Raw genomic sequence first — 21,424 nt, 5'->3', positions numbered from 1 at the left:
GAAATCTTCATCCCATGTGATATACTGTAGCATAGTGAGAGATTATGAGGGTTAAGCTCTGTCTACACTATCAAACTCTATGTGACAAAAAAATGTGATGTGCCCATATATGGACATGATGATGTCATATCACTACCATATTTAAGCATACCACTACCATATGTCAAAGTCAGTGAACCAATTTTATAGCCCTTTCACAGTTAAACTTTAGATTGATTTCCGGAGTTTTGATTTTGGTGTGAAAGGGGTAGAGACTAACTTTCAGAGGATGAATAAGGAATTTTTGGCACATCACACTAGTTTGATAGTGTAGACAGAGCTTTAGGTTAAGTTAATATTAGGAGTTAGATACTACGATATGGGCCTATACTGCAGGATGTTTAACATTGCTAGATGTGGTACCGTACAAGAATTAGCTGCTGGGTGTTGTTATTTCTACAACACCCAGAATTATATTCTAGCTACTACGCATATTTGCTATATCTAAATGAAGGACTGGCAAACTTTAATCGCTGCGAGGCCTGTACGTATACTTTGCATTTGTAGTTAGCATATTATAGGTCATAAGAGATTTGATGAAGCTTCTTCGAAATTTAATTGCGAATTCACATTAGGCTGCAACGATACATTTGGGTGTGCAGTTGCTTCTTAATAAATTAATTGAAAAACGCGTAAAACTGAGAAAATTGAGTTTCAAGGAATAAACATTTTTGAGAATCCTTAATAAACGTTTGTATTCACATCATGGATATGATGCTTAATATTTTTTTGGTAATTGTATTTCTAAATAAAACGAAAAGGATTATTAATTAAATTAGAGAATGGCAACATAATTCATGGAAATATTCAAAATTTAAAATTCAAAATACTGATAATTGCTGGTGTGAGCGTGAGATATTGCCTTCCAAGTAAAATTATTCAACGTCATTTTGTAAATTTTAATGGCAAAATTATTACCATCAAACAAATTTGAATGTTTTCAAGGAATCGCCATGGTCTAAATGATTAAAAAGAATATTGGAAACGTTTCATTTTATATTTTGTAAACAGAAAACATGTTTCTATGAAACAATTTTGATTGATTTTTCTAAGAATTTGTTTAGATAATCGATGCGCTTATTTCATTATCTAATAGAATAATATTGCCGATCAGTTTATGTCTTTGATGACATTAAAAAGACATCAGATAAGGGGAACGTTATAGGCTATACTATTCCTTACAACACTATTAGTAAAAAGAGAAATTGTTCATGAAAATAAAACCGTTTATTGTCAGCATTTTGCTAGGCACAGTTTAAATGTTTGCCTATACTTAGAATTTTTGGGGAAATATAACTTAACGGCCTTGAGGGCATATGGCGCAGTGTGTTTGATGTTTGATTACTGATTGTGAGATCATGGTTCGAATCCAACTCTTGCGGCATTGCTTGTATCCTTTAGGCAAGATGCTTTACTTACATTTGCCTCTCTCCACCCAGGTATTTAAAATGGGTACCGGGCAAGACGCAACTTTGCACTGATTACTAGCTGCATTATGGGAGTATGTTTCCAGTGTTTGAGGGCGGGGTAATAATGTGCAGCGCATTGAGGGCTTTTCCTTATATGCGCTATATTAATTATTAATAATAACACATTGCTTTATTGTAAATACATTTATTCAATTTAAAATAAGGCTATAAATAATTCATATTTTTGTTTATCTTACATCAACCAGCATTCACTTTTTTTTTCACACTTTTTTTTTTTTTTTTTTTTTGGCTGATAAACATAATTTTGTTATATACAATGGACGGAATTTTAAATCCTTGTTTTAAATAAATTTGGTTTCCACATTCTCCATCTTCTTCCCTGACACATTCTTCCATTTTCTAGCCTCACTGTCATTTCTGCATGAGGAATCCCTGTGACTTATCCATCTTGAACTGGTTGCTATGACAATGCATTCATGATGATCTGATCTTCCTCCATTTTGATGTCCTCAAACATACCCACCATATTCTCCATCATATCACCAAGAAGACCATACACCTGAATATATTAGGACAATACATGCATATAAATTAATGTCTGTATATGAATGGATTGGATGGAGTTCTTTAGAGATATATTGTCTCAATTTTTTTTTTTAAATGCCATTTTAATGTCACATAGTAGTTATTCACTTTGACCAAAAACTGTATCGAAAATTATTTACCTGAAAAAATGTAATTTAAAGCAAAAAGTACTTAAATTGTCTGTCAGAAAATGGTTTTTGGTTAAAATTAAATGTTTCTTTTGTCTTTTTATATGTGAAATAATTTTGTACAGAAGTGAATAACTTTATCAAAATGGCCTATTTAAAGTCTGAGTTTATTAATTTTCATGTTTTTGGGGACAAAGCATCTTTAACTATTTCAAAATACATATTCTTGTGTGTGAACAAGGAGCTGGATTATCCTCATCCAAATCATCTTCAATTCTTCTTATCACAACTTTAATTAACTACAGTATAACCCCTATTATAGGAGAACACCAGTGTCCCAAAAGTGTCCCATTAATTAACCCCAGAATAGCAATGGGTGTTTGCCATAGTTTTTTAGTACTGTACAGTATTACCTTAAGCTCTGCTAATTTTTTCTGGCTGTTTTACTTTATGGTATTGATTTAGCTATTTGCTTATTTTACATTGAGATCCAGCCACTGATACCCATAGCATTGTCATTTTTTCAGTAATTGGCCTTATGGATTTATATATATTATTTAATATATTATTTCCCCTCATTTATTTCACAGGAAACTGCCCCCTCAATAGGGGTGTCCCAACAGAGGGGTTCTCCTGTACTACATTTGAGCTTGAAAGGCAAGAATCTTTATGTGAAAATTAGTTAGATACGTTCAGAGAAGAAGGAAAAGAAAAGAAGGTTTTCAGAGAGTTTTTCTGTGTATCTACCAAATCTAGTCAACATGACATACTTATTTACACTAGAATATTCTGTGAATCTGTTATTTGCATTCTGCTTTTACTGTAGTTGATAAAATATTCATATAGGAAATCAAATCAAAATAATGCCTTGGAGGCAATGCATAATTTGATTTTAATAATAAACCATATTATGACCGAATCGCATCGCGATTGTTTATATGAAATATCAATAATTTGGTCTTCTTAAATGAAATGTCACGGTTTCCAATTTCTAGTTTGAAACGTACATTATTAATAAGTTTCAATCAAATTTAAATGTATTAAATTAAACTAGATTGAGGAGCCAAGGTATAAAGGGTTGAGCTGTCCATACCTGTATATAAAGCTTAGACCTAAACTTTGCATCTAGGACTGGGTCGCCACAGCTGACTGGGTTCATGTCTTTTGGTAGCGGTGGTGCTTTTATGACTGTTGTTTTCTTCTCTCTTGTTGGAGTGGGGCTTGCAGCCATTCTTGATTTCGCTTTGTTCTTACTTTTGGGTCGCTCTTTATCCTGTGAAAATGCAGTATTATTACTCATTTTCATTTCATTCAAATTTATTTGAAACAGTCCAAGAAAAAAAATAACAAGCATACATTTACAATAAGTTTAATGGTAACAATAAATAAAACTGTTTCAGGGATAGGAAATAGAAGTGAAAGAACTGATAACCAAACTATAACAGAAAAAAAAGACAAATAAACAGCTGCATAACATAATCATTTGCTAATGTACTATTTTATGATTCAAATTCGTGTTGAGTTTAAGTACAATTACTACAACAAAAAAAAGCGCTCTTAACTTATCGAAAATGGTAATATTGAATAACATTTGAAGCATTGTGTGAAGAATCATTTACTATAAAACGCATTTACAATATAACAAAGAGGTTTGCTAATTCATTATACAATTCTATACAGCAGAATATTACCATTATTTAACACATATTGCACATAAAACTGATGCAAGTGTAGATATAAAATAAGTAATTAGATCCAGAGGCTGTGGATAATATTGTGTATTTTAGACACATTTACTGGAGTGGTTTATTCATTGTAGGTCTTGGTGGTTGAGTCTTAGTTTACGTTTAGTTAAGCATAAGGGTGTGTTTCAACTTTAACACAGTTTTTGCTGAAAATGTGTTATTTTTATGATTTCTGACATGTTTTCTGTCTTTGTTTTCATAGGTTAATTCATAGTTATCCCTTGTAATGAATTCCTTATGTTTATGTGGAAATTCTATTTGTTACGATTTGTCGGACAGACCACAACTTGTACTGTATGAGCTAATGTTATTAAACTGAAGATGGCAACATAATGCAACTACGGTTTATTGGAAAGCAGAGGTCATTCAATCATTCTACTATGTTTGTCATTAGGTTATAATAGGCTTTTAGGAATAGACACTTTAACATTAATTCACAATGTACAGTCAGTGCAAAGATCCGGTTACAACATTTAGGTAAACTGTTGACAAGTAAAATTACACTTAAACACAAAAACGTGTCTGTGTCGCGACTATTAAAATCATTATACATAATCAGTTATTCTGTGGGCGATGACTGCATGTCATTACCCATAATGCAGTCAGTTGGAACTCAACGAGGTCAATAATCTGTATTTTGTTTTTTTATAGACAAACTTTTTCAGTGATTTGGAAGTTGGGATTGAATGGTTGATTGGCTATAATTTTATTCGGTTTTATTGAAATTAGATAAAATATCTAGTAATAATTGGCTATTTCATGCTAGTTGAATTAAGCCTTAAGCAATGGATGGGGTAACCGTACTATCTTCAAACAAAATGTTAATCACAAAAATTAAATGCCCATGAAAGTGTTATTAAAAACAAAATTACTAATATTATTAAAGGTTATGAAATTGTTTATTTTATGAAATCGCGCAAGAGGATTCTGTAAAAATGAGAGATTAACAAGTAAAATGATGATTTTTTTTTTACCTCTTTTTCTTTTCCTTTTCCCTTTTTATTGTCTTTCTTTCCATCTTTTTTGTCCTCCTCTTTGTTGTCCTTCTTTTTCTTTTTTTCTCCTAAAATATATAAATTATAATTTCATTAAAAAATTTGAAGGATTTACCATTTGATATTGTGTTCACATGCTGACAATTATTATATAATATGTTGAAGCTTAAAGATGTATTGTCCCCCAAATACATAAAAAATGAAGATTAATAAAATCAGACTTTAAATAGGCCTTTTGCAGTTATAATAAAGTTATTCACATAGAAACAAAATAAAAAAATAAATAAAAATTCAAAATAAACAGTTAATTTTAACCAAAAACCATTGTCAGACAGACAATTTAGGTAGTTTTTGCTTTATTTACATTTTTCCAGGTAAATAATTTGTTTTTTATCCAGTTTTTGGTCAAAGTGTATAACTATTAAGTATTATGTGACATTAAAATGACATATTCAACACAAATATTTTTTTCAGGGGGACAATACATCTTTAAATATAAATTATATTAATTCCACTTAATATAATAAAAAAAAATTACAATGTTATTTCTTTTAATGGAAGAAAATATAAGAATTAATAAAAGTCATTACTTTCTAAAATAAACGATGAATTTTATTCTAGTATTTTATTTTTTCTCAAGTTGTAGCAAATATGCAAAACAAGGTTTCCTGTTTTTATGTTTGAAATCACGATGGAGAGAGTTTTAGTCAATTTGGGAATTAAACATTAATGTGGCAAAGCAAAGACGACTGTAAGTTAAAGTGGAAACGACATTTGTAAGAACATGATCTACTACGTGGGATTTCTAACATGCTTTCACATTTGTATCCGATATCTTTTTAATGATTTTTTTAACGCAATGATAGCTTACGGCAAAAATAATACTGATGATAAGAATAACAATACTACTGTAGAATTAAATATATTAAATTGAGTGCAAAACGTCACAAATTTAAATATTGAAAAAATTATTATATTTTCAAAGATGAAAGGGACCTCCAGGTATTTCAGGTATATACATTTTTATTAGATCTAATTTTTGGTCAAAGTGAATAACTATTATGTGGCATATTCAACAATAAATTTTTTTAACGCAATGATAGCTTACAGCAAAAATAATACTGATGATAAAAATAACAATACTAGAATTAAATATATTAAATTGAGTGCAAACCTAACAACGTTTTGGACGTCACAAATTTAATTATTGAAAAAAATGATTATAATACAACACACTTCTACATCATTTAGATCGTTGTGTATTACTGTAGAATTTTTTTTAAATTATTTTGCATGTAATTTCAAGATGTATTGTCCCCCAAAAAACATGAAGATTAATTAAATCAGACTTTGAATTAGTTATTTTGTAGTTTTAATAAATTTAATCACTTCCATAGGAGAAAAAACGAAAACAAATTTTTTTCACTTTTAAAATGACAAAATAGAGACTAAAATGGCATGGCAGCCAATTTGACTATTTCTTGCTTTAAAATTTCAGGTAAATAAATTTGTTTTCGATTTAATTTTTGGTCAAAGTGGAAAACTATTATGTGACATTAAAATGGCATATTCAACAACAAAATTGTCAATAATTATGTTTTCAGGGGCACCTTTAATGATTGATATTACATGTTTTAATAAAATTTATAAGATATAAACTATACGAAAAATAAATAGCCACATTGTCTGTCATACAATTCATATTAATTGGTGATATAAAAAACACAAGCAAGCTCCTAGTCATTTTGAACAATGCTGTTTAATTCAATATCTGTATCAGCCTCTTGGGTCGTGTATCTAATTAGGATTATTGTTCAGCAATAAAAAAACACATTATATGGATATATAAGAAGAATGCACTTTCTGAAAGTCATTAGGCAATTTTTAGTTGTCTCTGTAAACAAATTGAAAGCGTGCGATTCACACTTTCTTACTACTGCACTCGCATGTAAATGTTCTCAAGTTGTTCAGTTTATGATACTAAATTTAGCGTTCACAGAAATAGGAATTAAAGAATAATAAAAAGGAAACAACATACTAGCAAAAAGCCATCAATCAACAGAGCATTATAAATCATTATACTTTAGTTTAAACAACAATACATTAAATATATGTATATTTTTTGCATAATTTTCTTTTAATGCTGATCTTTTTTGTTCTTATTTTGGTAGGATAGGATAGACAGATGCCTTTTTCACTCAAGCACCTGTGAATACTGTTCCGGTGAGCTCTCATATGCTGGAAATGGTTCCTTTGCTTTTTTTTCTGTTTTTGGTTATCTTAGGATATTTTATAGATCATTTTTGGGTTAGCAGGGTCATTTAAAATGTTTAAAATGAAAAAAAAAACGATAACTATAATCTTTGACATGATTCTTAAAAAGGACATTATATTTCACTACTGTGAATTTTAAAAATTAATATTATATATACATATTATATACATACAAATTTACATTATCAAACTTTATCCCCTTTATGTGACTAAAAAATGTGATGTGCCCATATATGGACATGGTGATGTCATATCACTACCATATTTTATTTGGTATCGTACTTTGTTTGTCTAACTACAGTAGTTTGATAGTGTAGACAGAGCTTTAGACCACGGAAATGCCATGCAAGTCATCATCAAACAAAATTGAAATTGTACTGTCAGTGTCATTGTACTTTCTTGATATTAATTTTTTACAATAAACTCCAATGCAGTTTAAACTTTGGAGTTAATAATTATATTGTTATTATGCTTACAAATTAGCAATAATAATACAATACATAATCCATTATAGGTCAGGAACTAAAAATCAATATCAAATAAAATGACTTTAACATCACGTTCTAAATGAATTTTGTAGCTTACAATGAAATGATATAATTTTGTGTAATAGTGGTAAATGTACAAAACCTAGCTGAAAAACTGTAAGTTAAATACATGTATGATAATAATAATAATAAGATTTATACATCGCACATATCCACTAAAGTGCTCAATGCGCTTGTGAAAACCATGAAACATATTAACCTTAAACCTAAATACTATTGATAAATTTGACAAAAACCGAATAAAAAACAAAACCAAATCGAACCCACATCACTGCTTCCATTTACCAGCAATTTAAGGTGCATAGACCAGCCAGTACATAACTCACAGGTGTTCTCAGTGATGTGGGTATCTAGCTAAACAAATTAAATCTTTAATTGCCAAAAGCAGCCGACAGCAAATGTGTCTTAAGCGCACTCTTGAAAACATCAGTAGACTAGCATGATTATGTTAATGAATATGTTAAAATAAGGGTACATATGCAAATAAGGTATATCATTTTTTAATAAATTTGGTAAAATAAGAGGGACATATGCAAATTAGGCACGTCATGATAATAAATAAATTTGGCAAATAAGGGAATGTTCTTGGAATACACTCTCATTGCAGAAAATTGTTTTAAACTGAAATCTACACCGTGGCAATAAAAAAAAATCATGAATAAAAATTAATTGAAAAAGTATTACTAAATAAATTTCACAGCAATCAAGATATTAAAAACACAAGATTTAATTAATTTAGCAACTTATATATGAATGTCAATATTCTATAATTATTAATTTGGAAATTAAAGATTCCATTGGGAAGTAAAAAAACACATCAAACAAAATAAATTGTTTATCTATAAAGATGACTATTAATGGTAAAGAGAGAAAAAGTGGAAATAAATTTGAAAAAAGAAAAGAAAAATACCAATCAAAACCAGTTTACTTTAAAGTTCTGTCTACACTATCAAACTTTATGTGACAAAAAAATGCTATATGCCCATATATGGACATGATGATGTCATATCACTACCATATTTTGACACATCACACTTTTTGTCAAACTGATTTGAGCTTTAAGTTAAAACAAACAAAAGTCACTAAAGCCTTGTTCGCACTGGAAATGCTAAAGGTAAGTCTTTAATTAGAGAGAATGGTATATTTATACTAATGATGGCAAAACTCATGAGTTAGAATGATAGCTAGATGTTTGCAAGGCATGAACTAGAATATAATCATTTGTATCCTCGTAACTTACTCTTATCCTTCACTGTGCGTAGCAATGTGTAGCGCCATTGTTGGTAGGTTTAATGGTGATTTTTAAAATTGTGAAAATAAAATGTGCAAATGAAATAAACATCATAACATTATTTAAGACTTGGCAAACAGCACAGCACTGCATACATTGTTCATGTGCTTTCATTTATATAAAATAACATTTTTACATAATCAAAATGAAAGTAACACTTCATGTCAGTTTGTGCAGTGAAGCACCATAGCGTGTAATGTATACATTTTATTGATCTGCTTGTAGAAGTCGCGGCTCGAAATTCACCCTAACAAACTAACAATTATTCAATAATTTATTAAATACTGACTTTCCACTTTTTTTATTTTTAATTTATGCAAATGAACGTATTCCTTAAATTTAACGCACACATGTTTAATGAATACAATACCATTTATCAAAGTTAATTAAAATTATTAATGTTTTTGAATACTTTTTTGAACACTTACTTTAATGCGCTAGACTATTTGTCGACCGATAGTTCCGACATACTAGATATCAAGTGTCAAATGTATTTGTAACGATAGGAACATGATAACATAACGCTGGTTTATCTTACTTACCTAAGCCACGTAGATTCTCGTTTGCTGCAAGAACTGAAACATGAGAGAATAATCAATTAGTATGTTTTGGCACACATAATTATCTTGTAATGATATTATTGGATTATAATCAAAATGTATTAATGAAACGTAAGAAGGAAAGTGAGGTGGAACTAGGGTTTTGAAACAAGTGGTTCAGCAACTACACCTCACTTATTGGGTGTGGAATTGGGAAGAAAAAGTAGTAGGGATGTAATTATATACATTAATTTATACAGAACCTCGATTAAGGGGACACCTTCAGTAAAGTGTCACCTTAATAGGGATGTCTTCTGAATAGTGTGTACCATTGCCCTTGTTCCCTGAATAGGGGTGTCCCGAAGGAGGAGTTCTACTATATAACTTGTTTTCAATAATGTTTAAAGATATATTGTCCCCCTGAAAAATTTTTTTTTTAAATTTTTGTTGTTGAATATGCCATTTTAATTTCACATAATAGTTACCAACTTTGAACAAAATTTGAATAAAAAAAATGTATTTACCTGAAAAAAACTGTAATTTAAAGCAAAATATAGCCAAATTGACTGCCAGCCAATAGGTTTTTGGTTGAATTTGACAATTTATTTTGTCATTTTATATGAGAAAACATTTGTTTTGGGGTTTTTTTTTGCGGAAGGAATTAACTTTATTAAAACTACAAAATAATCTATTCAATGTTTGATTTAATTAATCTTCATTTTTCATGTTTTTGGGGACAATACATCTTTAATGGGACACCAAAAAAGTGTCACCTTAACAGGGATGTCCCCAGAATATGGGTTGTCTGTAGTGTTGAACCATAATTGCTCTTGTCCTCTGAAAATGTTTATTAATACATTTTCTATTAATTATCGTTCGTTTGTATATTGATATTTCTTCCACTTCTTTTATATCCCTTTCACATCATATAGCAAGACTCCAGAGTTTACATACGCCGGGGCACTGTGTTGACACTCTGATGTATGTAAACTTTTTTTTAATATATATAATAAAAACTTTATTTAATCACGGTAACTAATAGGCGATGTCATTGTCAAAGGGGTATTACTAATACTTACTCTGGTCTGTCTCTGGCATGGTTTCTTCTTTCTCTGGCATGCCTAACATATTCCTAAGGATCATTGCATGAGTCACCATTTTATCCATTACCTCACTGAGCACATTATATCTGCAAATAAGATTATATAATAGTTATACATTAAAATATAAACTAATTAGTATTATTACCGTACCGTAACACTAACAGTCTATAATTAGCACTCACCCTACTGTGTACATCTTTGATTGTGCTGGAGTAAAGGGAGGAAAGTACAAAGAAGAAACAGCCATGTTCATCTTATTTAGTAGTTCTTCTCTGAGATCTTCATCTTCTAAAGCCATTAATTCCTTCTTCATATTGGACACTGAAAGATCCCAACTCACTCCCTCTTTTTCTTCCTCAGGAAACTGTTCCATGTACACTTCTTTTAACTGGTTGATGACATCATTTGAGAAATGCATCTACAGAAAACAGATTTTTATACAAGTGGTTATAAGGAATTAAAGGTTTGTTGGTCGAGTAATCATGTATGTGTTTAATGTAAATACAATAATATTTTTTTATTAAACTATCTCATTCAACTGTGCAGGGCATAATATAGTAATATAGGCCTTTATATATGTAACAAGTAACAACAAAAACTATCTTTCCAATTTGAGAGATCTGGTTCACTACTTTTTTTCTAACCATTGGTTTCATTTCTCTATTTTGGTCTCCTTTCTATGGTTAAATGCCTTTCATATCAAATTAGCCTATTCAAAACCAATACAAAACTAAACATGATACATAAACTGTATTCACATGTGCATACCCCTGGGTTTTGTCTTTCAAACACTTCTTCATCAGTAATGTAAGCATCCACCGGAGACCGTGCTCTGTCAGGGGTGCGAACACCTGCTACAAGTTCGTCAACAATCATGCGAATATTTGCCACGGCTTGCTTGTGTAGTAGCTCCGTCTGTTCACATAACAATATATTTAAAAAGTAGATTTCAAGATTAAGTAATTCGATTTAGAAATTAAATGCTATGGGCCAAAGTGTACCTATGTAGTTTTTGTACAGGTCGTCATGTAATTCAAAAATTCTCTGCCTAAAGTTCTGTCTACACTATCAAACTTTATGTGACAGAAAAAAATGTGGACATGATGATGTCATATCACTACCAAATATGGGCACATCACACTTTTTATTATATTAAGTTTGATAGTGTAGACAGAGCTTTAGACCACAAAAGTGCCATGCAAGTCATCATCAAACAAAATTCAAATTGTATTCTAACATATTTGGGCATATCACTACCATATTTGAGCATATCACTACCATATTTGGGCACATCACACTTTTTTTGTCAAACTAGTTTGATAGTGTAGACAGTGCTTAAGACTTCAGGAAAACGTGCCTACCTCAAGTTCATTTCTAGCTTTCTTGTTTTTATCCTCCTTTAGAGCAACTCCTCGGAGTACCACTTCCAGATCAGCACCATTGCAGACTACAGGTTTGGTCTCCAGATGCCATTTCTCAGTGAAAATGCCAGAGTTTGGTGACTTGAAGACAAATGGAAATTTAAGGCTGTCTCCGGGCAGAAGCACGCCACTACTGGTGTTGAAGTAGAACCGCTGTGTTTTCGGTGTTGCACAACCTTCGAATGGATTTATTTTTGGAATTTTCTAGAAAGAAAATAATACTTGTCAGTTAGTTATTTGGTACTGTGCTATCACATGATCATGGTAAAAGGGAATTGTGGGAGATTTCAGTACTTTTAATCTATGGGCCTGTTCATACTTTATTTATCCTCCTACCCACCAAAGTTAGTGATAATTAGCCCATGAAACCAACTTATTTTTTTTTTATTCTCATTTTAGGCAAACCCAGGACCCTTGGATTGGTAGCCAAGCATCATAACCACCAAGCCACAACTCCACTCCAACTAAATAACTAGGCCTGAACGTCTTACTACAGAGGTTGTAAAATAATGTTTTGACTTAAATCTCTGAATTTGTTACTTAGTAAATGAAAATTTTCTAAGCTTAAAAAAACCAAAAACAATATATACCTTCCAATTATAATAGATCGTGGTAGTACCATCATTTACAAGATACAGGTGTGAGGTATTGCGAACACCTGCAAATGCTTCAAATGTCACCCTTGCTGAGTTGGCAAGCTTTCCCTTCATGCTATGGCTGTCACCACCCCAGCGTGCCGTGAAGTCATTGAACTGTAGAGATGGTCCAATAAATGGTTGTTCAATATCTGGTTGCCCGGCCAAAGGGTCACTAGTAAGAAAAAGTATACATTTTAAATTACATTGAAAAGAATTTTTCATACGATTAGTGGTCAAAAGTATGTATATAAAGCCTAAAGCTCTGTCTAAACTATCAAACTAGTTTGACAAAAAAAGTGAGATGTGCCTAAATATGGTAGTGATATGCTTAAATATGGTGGTTATATGACATCATCATGTCCATATATGGGCACATCACATTTTTTTAGTCAAACTAATGTGATAGTGTAGACAGAGCTTTAAAATCAAAACACTCACATATTTTCTTCATTTTCAGGTATATCTTCTGGAAGGGAGCTCTCTTGAAGTGATTCTCGATATTCGTTTTCTGCCATCAATGTAGAGTGATTCCGACCAATTACTTGTAAATTTGCCAAATCCTATCAAATAAATGTAAGTAACTTTTTATTGAATGCATCATCACCAATTCTGTCACCGTCACAGTTTATCATATGTTATAGTATTACAATTATTTTGACCTGTGACCTACCGGTTTGAACTCGTCAAGATCAATATCAACATCTCTTAGCGTATTCTTCCAGTCTTTAAAGTAGCTTGATTTCTTCCATGGGTAGTTAACGGGTGTAGATGAGCGAACGCCCTCAAGTTGAACACCTTGGTGTGAAAAATAAATTGAAACAAATTAAAAATTTTAACTTTTAAATTCTACAAAAATAATGTGAACACACCAAATCTGTAGTGCAATTTCAAATTTAAAGCTCTGTCTACACTATGAAACTTCATGTGACAAAAAAATGTGATGTGCCCATATATGGACATGATGATATCATATCACTACCATATTTGGTTATATCACTACCATATTTGTGTACATCACTACCATATTTGGGCACATCACACATCACAAACTTACCTATCTCTTGTTTGATAACATCTGGATGTCCAATATGTTCTACTGGCGGTGGATACCCACGCTCTGTCTGGGTTAAGGTCATACTGCAAATCAAGCACAATTATAAGGTAAAAAGGTAAAACAAAAATTGGTGTATTTTTCTTTAAATTTAATAAGATTGACCACAACTGAGACATGATTCTCTACCATTAAACCAGTGGTGTTTCATGTTGTTTTATTAACTGTTTATTTAATTCAGATAATGTATTTCTACTTACTGTATTCCTGAGAGCTCATCTCCTACTCTTTCCTGTTGTTTCCAGAATTCACTTCCAACTCGATCTGCAAAGTTAATATATTTATAATTACATAACATGTTTTCAATAACTCATGTTATACATATTTAATCAACGTACGCACATGAGGTAATTTCCCGAATGAAATAATCCTTCTAAGAATATAATACAGATAGATGTACACTTACATCCTTTGCCATATTGCACAGCAGGGATAGCTCTATCAAGTCTGTACCGTTCCTCTTGTGTTTCACGGTATTCCTTGGCCTGGTTCATCACTAATGTGTCTGCTGGCTTCAAAAGCAGTTCTGTAAAAAGTTAAATTATAGTAAGATTCATGTTTGTTCTGTTGGTATTCATCAAATAGATAAATATAATATTTATGAAATTTTTAAAGCTCTTTATACAATTAAACTATTTTGACAAAAAAGTGTGATGTGCCCAAATATGGTATTGGTATGACATCATCATGTCCATATGGGCACATCAGATTTTTTTTGTCACATATACCATACCATACTCTATTGAAGTTGTATATAATTATGCATAGATATCCAATAGATAATGATCAAGGCTTAAAAATATAAAAGTGTAACATACTAGATATGTATCCCTGTGTCTTTTTCCGTTCCAACATTTTCATCTGCCAATTCCTGAGGGCGTTGTTCTCGTTCAGAAAAGCGTCTCTTGGTGTCACCTGCTTCTCAGGTTTTTCAAATTTAACTTTAGGAGTTTGAGGGCGGTCTGGTGGTTCTAAATTATGTGGTGACTAAAATAAATACAATTTTATTACTTTTACTGGTACTTTTTAAAATAAAAACAAATCATACAAAGACTGACATATATATGACGTACACATATGCTTTCCAGTTCCATCCCAATGTCTTGGGTTCAAATCATATCTGATTTTTTAGGTGTAACAAAAAACAAAATAATTCTCTTTTACCGTCATATGCCCTCGAATCATTGCTTCGTATTTGAAGTCGTCTATAGTTCCAAGAATGCTGTGCGGTATGATCTGACCATTGACATCAAATCGAGGCCCACTGCAACCTAGAATTACAATAATTATAAGTATTCACAAATATCGGCTTGATTTAAAAACTGATGTGGTGTCTTTATCTTTCTTTTAACTTTTAGCTGTCACCTAGTACTTTTTGATTGAAAAGAGGTCAAGCCTGTAAGTAGTGTAAAGGTAATATTAGTACAGTGTGATGTGTAAGATTCAATGATTTTTCAGTTAGTTAGAGGTTTTTTTTTTAAAAGTAAGTTAGAGGGTTACCTGAGTAGTCATCTACCATTAGAGGTACACCTGGCGGTGCAGGCTTCGCTACAGTTATTGTTTTTGTTTTCAGAGCATCTAATTCCATCTTGGATTTTATCTTTCTCACAATAACCTTTCGTGTGACCTCAGTTTTGGCTTTATCACCTGATGGTGGACGAGGTGCTCGTACCTTTAAAAAGAAAACATTTTTAGTTTTAGTTCAATTCTCTTTTCTTTTGATCATGATGACAGAAAACATTGTTGATTCAACTACCTTTTGTAAGTGTGAAAGGTCAATGGCCAGGGCTTGGATGTCTTCCCCATTGATGACTTGCTTGCTTTGCAGAGATTGATCCTCTTCCGTCTGTGATTGAGAGTTGTTGGGACTCACCATCTTGTCTGGTGTGCCATCTCGTTTGCCCCGCCTCATCTTATCTGTGTCAATTTGAAGAATATGGACAAGTTTATTATCACTTAACCTAAACCAGTGTTTTGGTATACTTAGGAAATCTGTGGAAGCTTCTGCAGAAATAGATGTTTTAGTGAGTATAAAAATAAGTCTCTAAATAAAAAGAAAACCTTTCATTGTTTCTCTCTAAAGCTCTGTCGAGACTATCAAACTAGTTTGACAAAAAAAGTATGATGTGCCCAAATATGATAGTGATATGCCCAGATATGGCAGTGATATGACATCATCGTGTCCATATATGGGCACATCACATTTGTTTGTTACATAAAGTTTGATAGTGTAGACAGAGCTTTACAGGTTCAATGGTCCCAATACCATCCTTAACGTTGGTAGGGACGAATATTCACAACCTTTTGTAAAAGTCCCATTCGGAATTAACTCACTGTATACAATAAAAAAAAATCACCAACCATAAAACGTGAATAAATTCAATATCCAGTTATAGCCAGTTAAGCACTGCTCACACCAAACAAACTTTTTGTTCAATGCTGATAACCAATTCCGTAGTTTAAATGAAGTATTCAACAGTCTAGTACTGTATTTTTAATATATTTATCTAACATTAGACCACTTGAAATTCAAAAGAACATACTGTATTCTACCTATGTTAATATTTAAACAAGATGAGAGTTAAAGGGCATGAGATACTACTTTTTTCTAAATGTTGATTCGAGTCTTATTTGCAATTTAATCTGAGACTATTGATCGATCAGCGTTCAAGAGTGTGTGTATTGTTTGATCTTCAACTACAAATAATTGACTGATATTAGAGTAAAGCCATTTATTAAATTGTATTCCAGAGTCTATGGCTACATATTAAAATCAAGCGCATTGTTATTCTAGTTAAAATTCAATTATTAAAAGAACAATAATCTACACAGTCAATAGGTTTCAATTTGATTGAATCTGGAAAGGATTTTTTGTTAGAATTGAATTGAACAAAATGTGATGTGCCAATATATGGACATGATGATGTTATATCAGTAACATATTTGGGCATATCACTACCATATTTGGGCACTTCACACTTTTGTTGTCAAACTAGTTTGATAGTGTAGACAGGGCTTACACATAGAAATATTATCAGTATCAATGTCTCTTAATTTAATTATTACAAACAGATGTAATCACTAATCACTATATGATTTCTTTACAGAACAACAAAAAGTATATTTCTTTTGTTGAGTAAGTCATTGAACAGGATTATTATTAACTTGAATCAAAACTAATTACATACTGTAAAATAAGATAAATTCTATGAGAAATCTACAGTAAAATAAAATACCAAGGAAACACAATACGGCTGAACTAAACTTATCCAAAATTGAAAATAAAACAACTTTTAATAGGCTTGACTTACGGTTAGAATGTTTTGAAGTGTTAGTAGATCCCGATCGGGCTCTAGTTTTTACACTTGAAGCACTGCTACTATTATTACTGCGAGTTGTCGACAATCTCGACTGCGCGGTCCTATCTATTATTGTATACTTCAAGTCCATGTCGTACATAAAACAAATTCTCAAAATTGACAACAAAAAAACTGCTGTAGTGTAAATCACCAATATATAAATATCACGGAAGGTAATTATGTACCAGACAATTTTGTAACGTTGTTAGTAATACCTTTCAGCGAAGATGGTTTTTATCTGTATCAACTACTTAACGTACGTGTTTGAACAACGGCAACAGTAGCGCACTTTAATGTCGGTGGTTATTATTCATTGATTTGTGTTTACCTAACTAAACTGTGTACAAGTCTGTTTTCTGATAATGTGGTAACTAAGAAACAGCAACATTAATATATTGAAAGTATTTATTCAACCTGTTCCACTCTATTGCAATGTAAATTTGGATTTAGCCACTTGTTATGGTGATCAAAAATTGAGGGCGGGCTCTACATAAAAATAAAATTTAATTTAAATAGTTGATTTATAACTACATTTTTAATAACAATTTACCTAAATTATTTAAGTATTTATTTATTGTTTGCCTTCTGTTAAAGATGTATTGTTCCTTTGACTAATTCCAAAAAAAAAAAAAATATTTCGAAAAAAAGTAGGTCATTTTGAAGTATCATAATAGTTATTAACATTCACCAAAAGTTAGTCGAAAAAAATATAATTTAACTGAAATACAGACGTTTTTTTGTTCAAAAAATAACTTTGACTTCCAGTCAAAGTTTTCGATCAAAACATTATCTCATAATGCAACACGTTTGTTTGGCTACTCTATAGTATGCATAATTATTAAACTTCTTCGCGATCTGTGTGAAAACACCTTCTCAACCATGATGAGCTGTAAACAATACTAATTAGCATCATGCATAATGCATACTCGTGGTTTGAAATCTTTGTTTACTTTCGATCGCGATGATTTTCCAGACGAAATGTAATAAAATTAATTTACCTGTTAATTACGTAAACTTGTTGTTTTTGACTCGAATTTTCGACTTAAAGTGAATAACTTTAATATTTCTTTGATATGGCCAATTTAAATTTAGAATATTTTGACTTTCAATTTTTGTGTTTCAAGGGACAATACATCTTTAAAGATATATTGGCCCCAAAACATGAAAAATTATTAATTAAATCAGACTTTGAATAGGTTATTTTGTAGTTAATAAAGTTAATCCCTTCCGTAAAAAAAAAATGTTTTCTCATATAAAATGACAAAATAATACATGGTCAAATTCAACCAAAAACTTGACTGGCAGCCAATTTAGCTATATTTTGCTTTAAATTACAGTTTTTTTCAGGTAAAAAATTTTTTTTTAGATTCCAATTTTGTTCAAAGTGGCATATTCCAAAAAACATTGTAAACATTATTTTTTTCAGGGAGACAATAGATTATTAATGTTATCCTTATTGAATTTAGACTTGTTCTGCTGTGAAAAGAGGGAGCAACCTTAATATGAATTTATTGATAAATTGTAAGCAGATTGGTTTATAAACAGGACAGATTTTACATAAGAAATGATGGACAACACTCTCACAATTACCGTATTAGCTTATAGCTGTGTATAAAAGGTTTAAAGTATTTAGTTTAAACTAAGTAACGTGCCTTATACAACCTCTTCCAAGATATTGAAATACAACTGTCCTTATCACTAATAACTTAAAGCTCAGGTACAGGCATGAATTTTAAATATAATATCTGGTTAATTGTACATAAATCAAATATTTGTAACAGAAATCAAGACGAAAAAACATGAATTTCCCTTAATATGGTAAAATACAAAATTTGGCAAAATTCTGCCATAAAAACCAGGAAGACTTTTTTTCAGTAGTTAGGTAGTTTAACCTAATGCAATAACATGTCTGGTGACTCCCTAGAAGGTGAAAAAAGATGGTGGATATACGGTGGATAATTTTTGCTATAGCATGAAAATAAAAATCTGAAGTTGAATAAAAATACCAAAAATAAAAAATTCAAGTTATATTACCTATATTTAGTCATCTCATAACATTTTTTACCAAACCGTTTATTTTTCATAGCTTTTTAAAATGCCTCTCTATTTACACAATTTGTGTACAAAAGAATAAAGATTTTACTGTGTAATTTGGACTATCCCCCCACTGATAATGTAACACAAATAAAATTCCAAAAATTATGAAACATAGGGGAAACTACAGATCGATAATTATTGGAATGTATGATCAATAGAAATTTTTTGCCCGCACCTGGCCTTTAAGTTACTATTCCTAAATGAATATTAGGCTTTGTCAAAAAATGTGGGTCTCATGAAAATTACACAAAAAAGAAACACACTATATTATATATTTCAATTACAACAATAATAAAATAAACAAAACAGCAATGTCCAAAATATTTCAGTAATAATAAAGACATTCCGCAGAAAAACAATTCCAAACTATCAGAATAAATTCTTACCAAGTCCCTTAACTGAAGAACTTCTGCGACGGGTTTTGTTAGCCCTCAAACTTAAGAGACTGCTTTCAGTAGAATTCATATTGTTAGATTTTGTCCCAAATACTAACCAACTACCACATTAGATTTTTCAAATATAAGGAAAGACAACATTTAGCGATGCTTTGCAACCAAACACCTGTTGCTGAATGCTTTTGTTAGGAAGTTTGCTTGTCTGTTTAGGTGTGCTGACCTCATCTAAACAAATTTCAGTTGAAGATGATTTGAAAAGTGAAATTGTAAAGGATTGTGTAAATAGGGCAAAAGGAAGGTCATGTTTTGTTAGCCTTTTGTATATATATTCTCATCAAATTAAAAGTGTTTTGTTGTGAAAAAGGCTTATTATATACCTATGAATTTAGCAAGCTATTATGTTACTATAGTGACAAAATAATGTTGAAATAAAATATCGTAGTCTTTGATTTGTCAAAAGTAGTTTTTGTCAATTGGCAGTGACAGTACTACAAAGCCCTTCTTTATGTTTTCAGCCAAAAGTGTGATAGTGCAAATCACACTATTTTGTTAAACCTTTAATCTTTTCAGATTGATAACATCAAAAGAAAAACTGTTTGTAAAAGTACAATAACAATATACTGTACATGCCAACTGAAGTTTAAAAAACGGGAGGTGGTTTTGTTTAGGTCAACAGAGGCCTCTATCTATTATTGAGAGGTAAGGAGTGCAATGTGTGACGTCACAAGTAGTATCTTGCGCAATAATGTTAGGCCGGTTGACTTTAAGGGTCAGAATTTTACTAAAGGCCCTTGAACTGTCAATACCAATTGTTTACCCTATTGAATGCACCCCAAGTGCATCACTGTACCTCTCTGGTTCCTCCCTGCAATTCCTTACCTGTGGAACGTGGCCGATCCTTCTTTGATGATTTGAAAGACAGTTTGCTTGTCATTTTCCTTCTATTTAATCTAAAAAACAAAATAAAATACAAAACAACTGAAAGTGTAATTAAGTACACATAATATTTCTGTGATATTACTAAGATTAAGAAAGAAATTGTGAGTGACAGCCTAGCCATTATTGTACTCAGATTGAACCCACTACTCTTTCGCTAGGTCCATTGCTGCACCACATTATCCAGCCAGTAGGCTATGTATGGTGTTGAATTTTAATTAGCAGCAGCATGGGGTCAGGGATTTACTTAAAAGTTAAACATTTATTGTATGACTAGGCTAGGCCTACACTAGGCCTAGTAGTAGCCTAGCTAGTACTGTAGGCCTCTCTCTAGCTAGTAGTAGCCTTAACATAAAGCTAGACTAGGTAGACCTAGGCCTAGGATAGGTAGGGGCAATCCGGCTTAGAGGCTCTAGGCCTAGTCTAGGTAGGTAGGACTAGGCCTAGAGTAGGAAGGTAGCCTAGTAGTAGGCCCTTCCTTACTGTAAACTTTAAAGGCCTGGCTAGCCTACCCTACCTAGACTAGGCTAGGCCTAGAAATCCGTTAATAACATTCTGATTAATAAATAAACCATATGACTGTACACACGAACAACTAAGCTATAGCTTTTGTTAATAAACCTTAATATAGTTTAGACAAAACACTCAGTCATTTCCAACTTTGTTTACCTCTCTATTTACAAAAATCAAAAGTTTCCATTCGCGTAGCAACAACCTTTCAACCTTTGACCGTTGCATATATACACTTCTTCGCAGGATCAATAACAGTTCTGTGGGCGATGCTGTATAC

The 21,424-nt window shown here is 31.5% G+C and overlaps 1 protein-coding gene across 1 annotated transcript; it reads right to left on the bottom strand.

Moving 5' to 3' along the window:
* Positions 1-1,661: 1,661 nt before the first annotated feature.
* Positions 1,662-21,368, bottom strand: LOC144848118 (MYCBP-associated protein-like). The gene is made up of 20 exons (XM_078704816.1): positions 21,304-21,368; positions 20,578-20,648; positions 15,604-15,764; positions 15,348-15,519; positions 15,012-15,118; positions 14,666-14,834; positions 14,254-14,373; positions 14,048-14,111; positions 13,791-13,873; positions 13,407-13,531; positions 13,175-13,296; positions 12,689-12,908; positions 12,039-12,302; positions 11,446-11,592; positions 10,860-11,095; positions 10,654-10,763; positions 9,578-9,610; positions 4,902-4,990; positions 3,276-3,455; positions 1,662-2,028 (listed from the first exon to the last, which is right to left on the bottom strand). The coding sequence occupies exons 2-20, from the start codon at positions 20,630-20,632 to the stop codon at positions 1,930-1,932; spliced, it is 2,556 nt and encodes an 851-aa protein (XP_078560942.1). The 5' UTR covers positions 20,633-20,648; positions 21,304-21,368; the 3' UTR covers positions 1,662-1,929.
* Positions 21,369-21,424: the final 56 nt, after the last annotated feature.

The sequence above is a fragment of the Antedon bifida genome, chromosome 1 (assembly GCF_963402885.1).
Source record: "Antedon bifida chromosome 1, ecAntBifi1.1, whole genome shotgun sequence".
In the NCBI taxonomy this organism is placed as follows: Eukaryota; Metazoa; Echinodermata; class Crinoidea; order Comatulida; family Antedonidae; genus Antedon; species Antedon bifida.
This window is presented reverse-complemented; position numbering and strand designations above follow the sequence as displayed.